The sequence below is a fragment of the Montipora foliosa genome, chromosome 5 (assembly GCF_036669935.1).
Source record: "Montipora foliosa isolate CH-2021 chromosome 5, ASM3666993v2, whole genome shotgun sequence".
NCBI lineage: Eukaryota > Metazoa > Cnidaria > Anthozoa > Scleractinia > Acroporidae > Montipora > Montipora foliosa.
Window position 1 is genome coordinate 1,017,263 of NC_090873.1, and position 12,167 is coordinate 1,029,429.

Sequence of the window (12,167 nt, forward strand, 5' to 3'; positions counted from 1 at the left end):
CTATGGACATGTGGAGCGGAATGACTTGCAACTTGGGTCACCGCTAATCATCTTTCCTTTGCAGCAGCTTGGTGAACTCCTAGGTCACTGGTGGAGAGAAGAAATTATTATTTGCCACAAAACATCTTGTCAGCCCGTTTCTCGAAAGTCTGGAAACAATTTTCTACGTATCTTCGGAAAGGAGAGGTTTTGAGTCATCAATTTTCGCTATCATTCTGCCATAAGTTATCTTGAAAACATACTAAAAGATCAGCGTTTTAAGACAAGCGGGTGGCTGATTTGGGGCCCGGAAAAGTATCGGAACTTTGAGCAGCCAATGCACGCGAGACTCCTCTACTCCTCGCTCGACCCGCTAATTTGAAGAACTGGGAACGAGGTCACCGGAAGAAATGTTGTTCAGCTGAGTTCGACATGATTTCGCTTTTCAAGAACGAAGACAGCTCTACGATGCTTTGGCTTTGCAATCTGGGATGTCTAACATTAATTTATTGTATTTTGTGTGTCTCTGCAATTGAAAAAGGTAAGTAAGCCTGATTTTATTTGAAAAAAACCCACCCTTTTTCAGGTCTGTAGGAATGTATTCGGCACAAAGTTGAAATTGAAATGCTCAATGGACCATCATCTTGTACATAATCTTTTTAATGTTGAATTCATTTCGAGCAAGCTTTTTTTAGTTCAACAAGCCTTAAACTGACATAACGGTTTGATTTTCATGACTTTTCCAGTCTTTTAAAAATGTTCGTGAGATATTTGCTTCACAATTTTTCACCGCTCTCCTGTTTAGCTTTTGACAATGACCTTTGGGTCGCATCGTCGAACCGGCGGAGGATTCAACGAGATATGTTGTCCATGAGTCTGGTTCAGAAGAGAAGCTCGATTCCTTACATCTAGAGTGTCAGTCTGATGCAGAATTGAGTACGTGGGGTAAATTTCCTCATCATATCTTCAAATGACATGTTGACAACATGTAGCTTTTTGATATTGATGTGGTTGGTCTTACTCTTTCTGCGGTAACTTACTCACGAAAATGGCTTTTGTGGACACTGTAGTCCTTACTTTAAGGATAACATTTAACTTAAAGAATAATTCACTAAAACACTGTGATCACCCTGTGTTTAATTTTCAGGAAAATTGGAACATGTTTTGCAGCACTACGAGACTCTGGATGTAAGTGATGTTTTTCATGGTATCCACAAGAGAGATACAACAACGAAAGAGAAGATTGTTTCCTTTACCACATTGGGAAGGCAAGTAAATAAGAGTAAACGTTTAAGGTTGATAAGTTACAGGGTCTCAATAATTTGGGTTTTGTATTTTAGTAATCAGCAACCCATCCCTTGAGCTGTTTCATTAGTTTTTTACTTGCTCTCCCCTTCCCTGCTAGCAGAGGTGTCTTTCCTTTTGCATCCGCTGGGCTGATGAGCACAGGGAAAGAGACCGCTGCCACGGATTGGAACTCACTTTGATCCTCCAGCTGTCCACAACCTGGGAAAACCTGGGACGGCACCCTGGGCGCAGCTGCAATCTGTTCTTTCGTAGCAGAGGGTCTAGGTGACATATAAATGCAAAAAGAAAAGAGACCTCTGCAAGCATGGAGGCTCTCTCCACCCCTGTAGAATCTAATAATCACTTTACCCTTCCTGTAACTTGATTCTTTATAGCAGGGTTATTCTGAACTTGTAGGGTTATTATATATACCAACCTGTGATAAATGTAACTCTTACAAACAGAGTGTGAGGGCAAATTACGGACCCATGGTTTTTGCACAGTTCAATATGCCATCTTACAGTTGTTTGTTCAGTGACCAAGCCGAGAAAAACCTTTCAGAGCAGAGTAGAGAATCAACTAACTCAACTCACATTTGATGCCAGGTATAGGAGTCAAACCCAATTCACATTTGGTAAGGTGGTCTCACCAATGTACCATTCCTGCTCCCCAAAATATGGCTTCCAATATTATTGTATCCGACAAATACATGTACAGCTGACAACATGTACCGGTACATGTTATACGTTTTAAGTGGATTGACTACAGGGTAACCTTGTTTTGAACAATCCAACCCAGTAACGAGATGTGTTAAGGCATTTGGTACTTTCTATTCAGCAAAAATTCCAGTTTAAAATTTTGCAAAATCCAAATCTTGCCTCCAATGACATGGTACACTCTGGTGGTACAAACCCCAACCCAAGCCAATGTGCATTTGCATACCTCAATAAGGGAATTTAGGGAACAGTGATGGCTAATTGAATATTAATGTTATCTCTTGCAGACACTTTAAGCTACACCTCACCCCTCACAGTGATCTCTTCAGTGAAAACTTTCATGCCTACTCTTTTGGGCCTAATAACGTAAAAACAGAAGTCGTTGTCAACAAAGATAGCTTCTACAGAGGTTATGACGAAGGTACAGTATGACTCATCTGCACAACCTATAATGATGGCGATAATGATGATGATGATGATAACAGTGATGTTCATGACAATTCAGGAGCAGAGTCCACAAATATTGAAAGCAACTGGGAAACTAGTTGCTTGACGTTGGACAATAGGACAACTGAAGAATCAGAGCCCTACATGTAGGCAGGACTAGGACTTGGACTGATTTTTCAGTTGACCTGTCGCCAAGCAACTACTTTCCCCTCCTTCTCTAATAATAATAAGCATTGTTTAGGAGTGGTGTGGAACTGGGTATTTTTTCATCATGACTTATCTAGGTTTTATCCTTTTGGACCTACTCTTTCAAGTTTACATTGAGTATTGCAGGTTTTCACTGTTACACTATCATCAAAACCATTCAACAAATAACGTCAAGAATCAAAGAGATAAAAGAGGATGAATGTTCAAACAGGCGCAAAAAGGTTCAGGTCTCTTTGATATTTTGTGCAGGAGATATTTGAAGAAACGTTTTACTCAAATTTATAAGGCTTTGTATGGAGATGCCATGTTTGTGTCCTCTTGAAGGGGCACAAATATGGTGACGGGAAGCTATAAAAGCTATAAAAAGCCTGGAGTCATCTTCTGAGGGCTCATGAACATCTAATTGTATATGAGTACTGATGAAATGGTATATGAAATGAATCATTCAGCATTGATTCATTCCTCACGGGACCATTAGAACCCACAAATGACCAGCTCCCAACGTCAGTGGCTTCATAGCTCAGTTGGTTAGAGCATCGCACTGGAATCGCGAGGTCACAGGTTCAAACCCCGTTGAAGTCCGGAATTTTTCAGGCTTCTCTATGCAATTGTAAAAATTGCATTCATAACTGCGAAGATCATAGCTTCACTTGATAAATGAGTACTGTTCAGATTGCAAAATCTCAGCAGATAAGTCACTTTTTAAACCTATGTGAGAACATTCTTGGCCACTATTTTAAAATTGTGTCACCCAAAAGCTTAGCAATTCAACCTTGCTTTATAAAAAGGCGAAAAACCCTATCAAACTGAAATTTCGCTAATGTAAGAGCAAATTCCAGGTGGCAGGACAAGGGGACCGATGAGGCCGACTGAGAGATTTGAAGAGGCCAAAGATTTTGTTGATGAATGATGATTCGCCACTTGAATTCAAACTCACATTGATCATTTAACCACAAACTCAAGCTCGCATCATCTGGAAACTTTGTACAGAAGTAACCTTAAGCACTGTTATGTCATTACTGTTTTGTTAAAATCAATGATTTGTGTTTTGTCTAATGCCATTTCCCTGCAATTATTACCTTTGCATAAATAATATTTTGAATTTACGTCAAAGACACAATCAATCGCTCACACGTTCAGCCGTCTCTTCTCGGAGAGGATACCCAAACTCGAGTGAGCGGTGGAAATCGAGCCTAGTATAAGTAAAGTTATTAGATGATGATGATGATGATGATTATTATTATTATTATTATCACCATTTATTAAGGCAGAGTAACAATGTGTTGGGGTATTAAATTACAGGTACAGTTACTGATCAAGGGTGAGTTGACAGTCTCGACTACTTTATCCCCAAAACTTGATTCTTGTGTCTATAAGGTTGAGGTTTTTTGAGTTTCAAGACAGGAGAATTGAGGATTGAGGATCGAGAATGAAGGAGCTCTGGAATTTATACGCACTATAATAGTGAAAACGATATAGCGCCAGGGTAGTGAATTGAGTCTCGCGCACAGTTTCAAGACTCATGATTGACTGTCACCAATCTCTGACCTTGATGCAAAGTTGCTTTTTGTTGTCAGATGACTCATTATCTGAGGCCAGTGTCCATGATGATCATGGAGTCCTTACTGCTTCCATTTCTACAAAGGAGGACACTTACATTATTGAGGTGAATTCTTAGTAGTCATCCTGCTTTGAGGCTTGTAATGTAGACTGTTGAATATCAGCAGGGCTGGATCCGGGAAAGGGGGTGTACACCTTGGTAACTTTCAACACCATTTGTGTGGAAGGCGAGTACTGCTGGTGTGAACTAATTAAGGAGGGCCTATATTCGTGACTCCCAAAATTTGTAAAATGTCATTTCCATCATTCCTGATACTTGAAAAGCGTTGTGAAGGCATGAAATAGAGCAGTGATGAGATGTACGTTATCTTTTCATAACTTGACAAGCAGTCAATTGGTGGAAATGGAACAACTATGTAAAAAACAATTTATTCTATTATTTTTATGAAGAATTAAACAAAATATGAAGAAAAAATGCTGCTCAAAAGGTAGGGGGGGAGGGTGCAACCCCTTCAAACCCCCCTCCCCCTGGGTCTGCCTATGATCAGTCTACAGACAGTCAGCTGGAGAGCTGTGGTTTATGATTTGCTTACAATAGATAAGGGTATTAAAGGGGCTAGGTCACGCAATTTTAGGCAATTTCAGAATTGATGAAATGGTCATAGAATTAACTGAAATAACAAAATAACGGCTCAAAACTATAGAAGAACTCAAACAAAACACAGGAAAGCTAAGAAGGGACAAGGATGGACAAAACTGGGGAGGATTGAAATGGATTGCATTTGGGTAAATTTGAAAAACGTCGGGCCACCTTTTTTCAAATATATATCAGTTTATATCAAAATGTCATTTAAACAGCTGGAAAATCATTGTCAGTTGTTACGTGGTCCTGATTTTGCAAATGAAAGACTCTTGCTCTGCCAATTTGACATGTAGAGCTCATAACTAACAAAATTAAACAAAATTACCTAAAACAGCGTGACCTAGCCCCTTTAAGTATCAATTATTTATTTTTGTGAAACTGATTTCCAGGATTGTATGTTGCCTTGTAGCCAGCTTGGCGGCACATGAGAAAGTCCAGTAGTCAACAGATGATTGCATATCGACATTCAGATGTAAAATCCAATATCACACATTCTCACAATGATCCTAAGTAAGTAAAATTGGGAATCAGTGTTATTTTAACCCTTTCACTCCTGTGGGGTTCCCCATTGATGAGTAAAATCGTCTGGCGTTAGACAGAGTAAAATCTATAAGTCTCAGTGGCCTTTACAGGAGTGAAAGGGTTTTAATGTAGATATGTCTCATACTCTGGTAATGTGATCTTATTATAATAATAGTTATTTACTATGGACATTCAATCAAGTTGAACTGATCAGTCATGTTCTTAACATGACTAGCTACATGTACTTCTAAGGGCTTAGAGCTAAGAGCCCATTTACATTATTGCGAACTTCTAATGCGATGGTGATATATCCACATGTTCTTTCAGACAGGGAAAGTTCAGCTTTTGCGGCCATGACTCAGAACATTCAACAGTGTATTTCAAGGAAGATGTCGGTAAGAAAATGGAGCATCCACTTGACTCATCTCACTGCATACCCAGTGCCCCATCACCCATCAGTGATTGGTGCCATGTCATTGCTGCCATGTTTGTCATTGTCATCATTATCATCATCACTACTTATTCCCTTATTGTCCTATTCAGGTTTTCCACCATAATTCCGTACAATCTGTGGTCTATACATGTAGTTTGATTAACCAATACTCATCACGAATGTATGTGCAATTAAGGAAATCTGTATTTGAATTGAAAGCACAGTTAAGAAATGCAAGTCCTTTTCGACATAGCATTCCTGCTAAAAACCTACCAAATATTTTGCTGACCAGATTACAATCATTGCATGTACCTCATCACTACATTGTCAAAAATGTTCAGATCTCCTTTGTGGACTGTGGAAGATTTTCTTGTTTACTCCTGGGAATATTGAACTGTTGGCTAAAAAGTATTTACTTGACTGTGTTTTCTAGCACAGGACCTGCGATCCCATCGAAAAAAACGTTCAGTGTCAACGTTAATTAGGTGTAAACTTGCGTTGGTGGCTGATTACAGATTCCACCAGGAAATGGGGCAAAGTGATGCCAGCAGAACCATTAATTATATGGTAAGTTGTTGGGATTAGATTGTACTTCACCTTTTATTGTCCTGACAGTAAACTGTTTAAGTCTCTATAGTGATGTACAATGTAGTATTTGATGTATGTTCTGTAATTTTCGGCCGTTTACCCATGCGGTAGATAATATCCGCATTGGTCATCTTTTGCAACAACAAGAAAAAATTTTCAACAGATTACCTGCACTAGCAGCTGATAACTCGCACCCAAAAAAGAAATTTTTTCACACCTATTGTTTTTGATCTTCCATTGAATGATAACGCTGATAAAAATCTGTTCTAAAAAAATATATCAATATCTCAGGATCAACAACTGACTCTAAGAAAATACTCTCTATCTCAAGGCAGTGCTTGCTTCGAATATTTTACTGATGCACCAAATATTCTGGTGTTTTACAATTATGTCCGTGAATGTTTGTTTACATGTGTGCCGACAATCACCTTTTATGTTGCGTCGTAATTATGCAGCGGCAGTAGCACCATGAAATGAACATGTCGGCATCATTTTTTCTGTGTGAATTACTTTGAAGCCTGCTATTTCACATGTTTATTCTTTTTTTTCTGAGTTTATTATTATAATTCCAGTTGGTGAACAATGTTTTTATTTTCAATTAAACAAAGAAAGAAGCTGTGAAATTAGCAAGGTAAGAAAGTAATAGCACACATGATAAAAAATTTTGTTTGCCAACGATATTTATTGATATGTTTTCAATTTGCATCGGTTTTCATCGAGAGCGTTAAAGTCTATTAGGCAATTAAAGCAGGATAAATGAGGCAATACACAGTTTTTAGGAACAATTCTTTAATGACTTTTATATTTTTTCCCTGTTTACAGTTTTAAAACTATACCGGAAGATTAAAAAATTGTCACATTACCTCCACCTTCCTATAACCGGTAATTGTGAAGAAGAGCTCCCCAAAAAACCTGTCGGCCGACAGTTGCCCGACAGGTTACCGACAGTCTACCGACAGCTAACCAACAGGTTACCGACAGGTTAAGAAAACAGAAAAATTGTGGTAAAAACGAGCAGTTAACGTGACATAACATTCTGTAATGGTGATGTATGACTCGACAGACTTCATCTACTTACCGATCCAACTCAAATCTGTGAAAAACCAAGTAAAAAACTACGTAAAAATTCGAGAGGGACTGGGACATAGTTTACCTTTCCAACATGATGGAAAGAAATGTCGAAGCTGCAGTTGCATAAATTCTCTGGTTAGTTTCGGCTTCTGTGGTGCTAGCCTTGGGCGGCAATTACCAAAACTAAGAAGAAAAGGCTATTCTTGTCAATGTATTACACATTTTGGATGTTGTATCAAGCGAAAACCGAGAGAAGACATTCAGGTTTGTGTTAACGTTTTACCAACAAGCTACCGACAGGTTACCGACAGGTTACCAACTGTCGGCCGACTGTCGGTCAACAGGTAGCCTATATTTGGAGCAAAACCTGTCGGCCGACTGTCCGCCGACTGTGGGTCGTCTGTCGGCCGACAATCGGCCTACAGGTTTTTTGGGGAGCTGTTCTTCACAATTACCCTATAACCCGCACCAACAACTGTTTGCGGAAAAATTAACACATCACCAGCGGGTAATCGGCCGGAAATTACAGTAATGGCAATGGCAGGTTACAGCAAGGCCAAGATGAAGGTCCAATAAATCACAGTACACAACAGGAAGTAGCTACATGTACCTCAGCCTCACTCCCTCCAAACAAAATGCAAAATACATGTATCTAGATGGTCCCCTGTCATGACCCACGTACAGTGGTGTCACTATGAAGAGCATTTGCTTCATACTTTTTTCCTTGCAAGTAAAATAATGTAATTTAAGAGATTCTTTCAAACGTAAGATTAAAATTCATTTTCACAATGATAACAGCTGGTTGCTCTACTCAAACCAGCCTACATCAAATTATATTAAAACCTCTGTATGTAATTTGGTCAAAACACAATATTGTATCATGGAAGAGTCACTGCTCTATAGTCATTACTGGTAATTCCCACAGACTGCAAGACACAGAGCCCTTAATATCACACTGAAGTTTTTGTTTGAGTTGTGGGAGATGCTATCGGTTCAACCCCACGTTTGTATTTTTAAAATAATGTATGAAAGAAAGGAATCCACATTCCAATCCTTTATCTAAAAAAGTTCCAAGTTAATTGTTTTTTGTTTGGTTTTCATTAGATTGGAGTTGCAGACAGAGTTGACACTATTTATAAGAGAACAGAATGGTCAAATGATTACAAAGGATATGGATTTGAAATTGCAGAAGTAGGCTTGTCCAATAGACATTTTACCGATACGGCGGCCATTTTGATTTCTGCTGTTTCGAAAGACATTATGGGATGCCCAGGGGGCAAATACATGGCATCCCATAGTAAGTAGTTGAAACAATAGAAATCAAAATGGCCCCTGTATCTGCATTATTAAATATGAAATATTTACAGCTCTCCTTTCTATATGAAGGGTAATTTTATAATTTAATAATTTATTTTCTATTTATGAAATAGAGAAATAATGTAATAGAGAGGTTTTAAAGCCAGAGTTTTGCAAACTAAAGTTTGGAAAATAAGGTTTAAAAATGATTGCAGCATCTGACTGAAACAAATTGAAGGAAATGGTTACACATACTTTTGGTTCCAAGAGGTGCAGGTTTCAAAAGTCCAGAAAATTAATGGCCACAGAAATATGCACAAAAATATGGATAATGTTGTAAAATTAATGACAATTTAATTACTTAAACAGTGACATATTTGACAGCTACCGGTATTGTGCAAAACTGGCAAAGCATTGGTGGCAGAGTGTTGGTTTTATGGTGTACAGTAAATTGTGTCATCATAAAGGGATAGAATGTGAATGTGAATTTACATGTGAATTAAAGGGGCTGGGTCATGCTATTTTAGGTAATTTTGTTTAATTTTGTTAATTATGAGCTCTAAACGTCAAATCGGCAGAGCAAGAGTTTTTCATTTGCAAAATCATGGCCACATAACAACTGAGAATAATTTTCAAGCTTTGTAAATGACATTTTGATATAGACTGATATAAATTTGAAAAAAGGTGGGCCGACATTTTTCAAATTTACCCAAATTCAATCCATTTCAATTCTCTCCAGTTTTGTCCATCCATGTCCCTTCTTGGCTTCCCTGTGCTTTGTTAGAGTTCTTCTATAGTTTTGAACAGTTATTTTGATATTTTAGTTAATTCTATGACCATTCGATTAGTGCTGAAAATGCTTAAAATAGCATGACCTAGCCCCTTTAAAGTAAAGATCTAATCCTGATTTCTATGGTGACTAGGTTAGTCCAACGAGAGATTGCATTAAATTTGCAGAGATTTCTATTCCTTGGGATCAAATTCAGAGATTTGTTTGCATCACTTTACCTTCTACAATAAAATCATTGACCTATCCCAACCCTCACCCCAGAAATTGACAACATCCTTGAAGTAGCAGGAAGAATTACATTTGCCTGAAAATAAGGGAGTTCTTTCCCTGACTCCTGTTGACTGACTGACCATCCAATGACATGATCTGTTATTATACTCTCTCAATAACAGGACAATAATTAAGTAAAAGAAACATGCTTGCCAGAAACGATAAAATGACTCAGGCTGTTAGTATTCTGGTATAATTGAGAAACAAACCAAATTTGCTTTTATCCAGTACTGTAGATTAGGTGGCCAATCAGGAGACAATGAAATAAGGCTTACTTACATACATGTACACACATACATTCGTAGTTGCTGCTTAACAGATATGGTTTAAACTGCTCCTATTTTATCTGCATCTTGTTGTTGTTTCGAGTATCCTAGTCTTTCTAACTATCCCTAGGAAGATTACGTTCAATTGAGAGATTGTTTTGGCCTTCCATGTGGCAACACAAGAAAGCATGGATCAGATTAGGAAGGATTGTGCTGGCTCTACTTGCGGGATAGAAGTGGTCGCCGCCATATTGGTTTCGGTGCAGGAAGAGCATTTTGCATCGAACATGGAAGGAAACCGAACACATCATTCTTCCTGGCTATTTTAATGCTAAGCGGTGATATCTGCCCCAACCCTGGTAATATCATGGATCCATGCGGTATTTGTAAAAAGGCAGAAACAACCAACGCAGTATCTGCTGCGATCTGTGCAATACCTGGTTTCACATAAGAAGGCAATGTTTAGCCATGCAGTTAGAAAGCTTTCGAACACATGGGTCATTTAAATAGGTTAAATTCATTAAATTGACAATTGAATGAATTGACAAAACTTAACTTGATGATGTGATGCTTACCTTTTTTATTGAACTTCCATTGCAGGCTATTATTTAATGTATATAAAATGGGCACAGCTTTGAATTTTGTGGTTGTTTCTCACATTTTTGTGCAGGTCATCGTCCATGAGCAAAGTGATTCATCAAGGGTTCATCATTACAATATGTTTCGTTCAGATCCCTGGCCTATAAAGGATCTTCTGCGGGTAGGTTGTTTCCTTTTTTTGTAGCAGAAATAATGGAGCCCAAGGCTGAACACAAAAGAGCTTCTTACCACAATAATTGCTTGTAATCTCGCAATCTGATTGGCTAATTTGCTGTTGTCGATTAGAGTTTAGACAATGCTGCTTGAGTCATGCTCACGTCAACTTGTCACGCAATGCAATAGCCAATCAGGAATGCTCATTTTGGAAAATGAACCAATCTTATTGCGAGGAAGTTATAGACAACGCTTTCTCTTTGTTTGTGTCATGATTTTGGTCACGCTCTGAAATCTACACTTTTTTGACGTTGAATATTGTTGTGAACTCACTCAGCTGTACCTTGTGAGTCCACAACATTTTGACCACTGTGATGACGAATATTGTTGTCAATAAGAGTACAGACAATGCGGAACCACATTCGATTTGGATGGTGTAAAGAGCTTTGTCCGCTTATGGTTTTCTAAAATAATTCTTCAGTTTTGTAATACCAACGGGTTTTTTTCCCTGTAAAGATACAGGTTTAAATATTATTGTGATCAACACATTTTTTCATAAAGCCATTCTGTTTTTCCTGTAGACTTTTAGTTACAACAAGGATTGGAAAAAATATTGCCTGGCACACTTGTTCACATATCAAGACTTTTCTGATGGTGTCATTGGATTGGCATACGTTGGTAACCGCAAACGAAATGCTGTAGGGGGAATCTGTACTGAAGGTAATACACTTCTCTGTTCATTATTTTATAGTAGCAAGGAAAGAAATTTTATTTAAGTGTCTAGTCTTCTGGCACTGGAGCACTTAATTTAGCGACACTGTAAACTGAAATGAACAAATTAACACAAATCAAATGTTTGTTTTTAATAATAATAATAATTACAAAATTTATATAGCGCTAAATTTAAATAAATATCCTAAAGCGCTTTACAATAGTATAGATAAAAATGTCCTATAGATAATAAGCCGAAATCAATTAATATAAAAAAGTAAAATAAATAAGTGGAAGTGAAATAATAATAATAATAATAAAAATATTAATAAAAATCTTGCACCAATCTAATAAAAAATATATAAAAATTCTCAATTGATCATTATGTCCATAAAATTAATCAAGTCCATATGCTAATTTAAAAAGAAATGTTTTCAGACCATTTTTAAAAGTCACTAAACTTTGACATTGTCTGAGGGCCAGCTGTAGCTCATTCCAAAGCTTGGGGGCAGAAGCAGCAAACGAACGGTCTCCAAATGTCTTGCAAGTCATGCGAGGGACATTTAGTAGCATCTTACCTTGACTCCGTTTTGAGGAGAAGGGAAAACCTGAGTACCTGGAGAAAAAC

The 12,167-nt window shown here is 37.8% G+C and overlaps 1 protein-coding gene across 1 annotated transcript in view; it reads left to right on the forward strand.

The window, feature by feature from the left end:
- Nucleotides 1–326: 326 nt before the first annotated feature.
- LOC138003303 (ADAM 17-like protease) overlaps nt 327–12,167 on the forward strand; it is a 28,855-nt gene continuing 17,014 nt past the window's right edge. The window contains exons 1-10 of the mRNA XM_068849305.1: nt 327–520; nt 1,127–1,247; nt 2,270–2,403; nt 4,214–4,302; nt 5,249–5,349; nt 5,689–5,756; nt 6,228–6,361; nt 8,558–8,644; nt 10,746–10,835; nt 11,410–11,548. Coding sequence (XP_068705406.1) covers nt 412–520; nt 1,127–1,247; nt 2,270–2,403; nt 4,214–4,302; nt 5,249–5,349; nt 5,689–5,756; nt 6,228–6,361; nt 8,558–8,644; nt 10,746–10,835; nt 11,410–11,548 — 1,072 coding nt within the window. The 5' untranslated portion in view covers nt 327–411. The remainder of the gene's footprint in view (nt 521–1,126; nt 1,248–2,269; nt 2,404–4,213; nt 4,303–5,248; nt 5,350–5,688; nt 5,757–6,227; nt 6,362–8,557; nt 8,645–10,745; nt 10,836–11,409; nt 11,549–12,167) is intronic.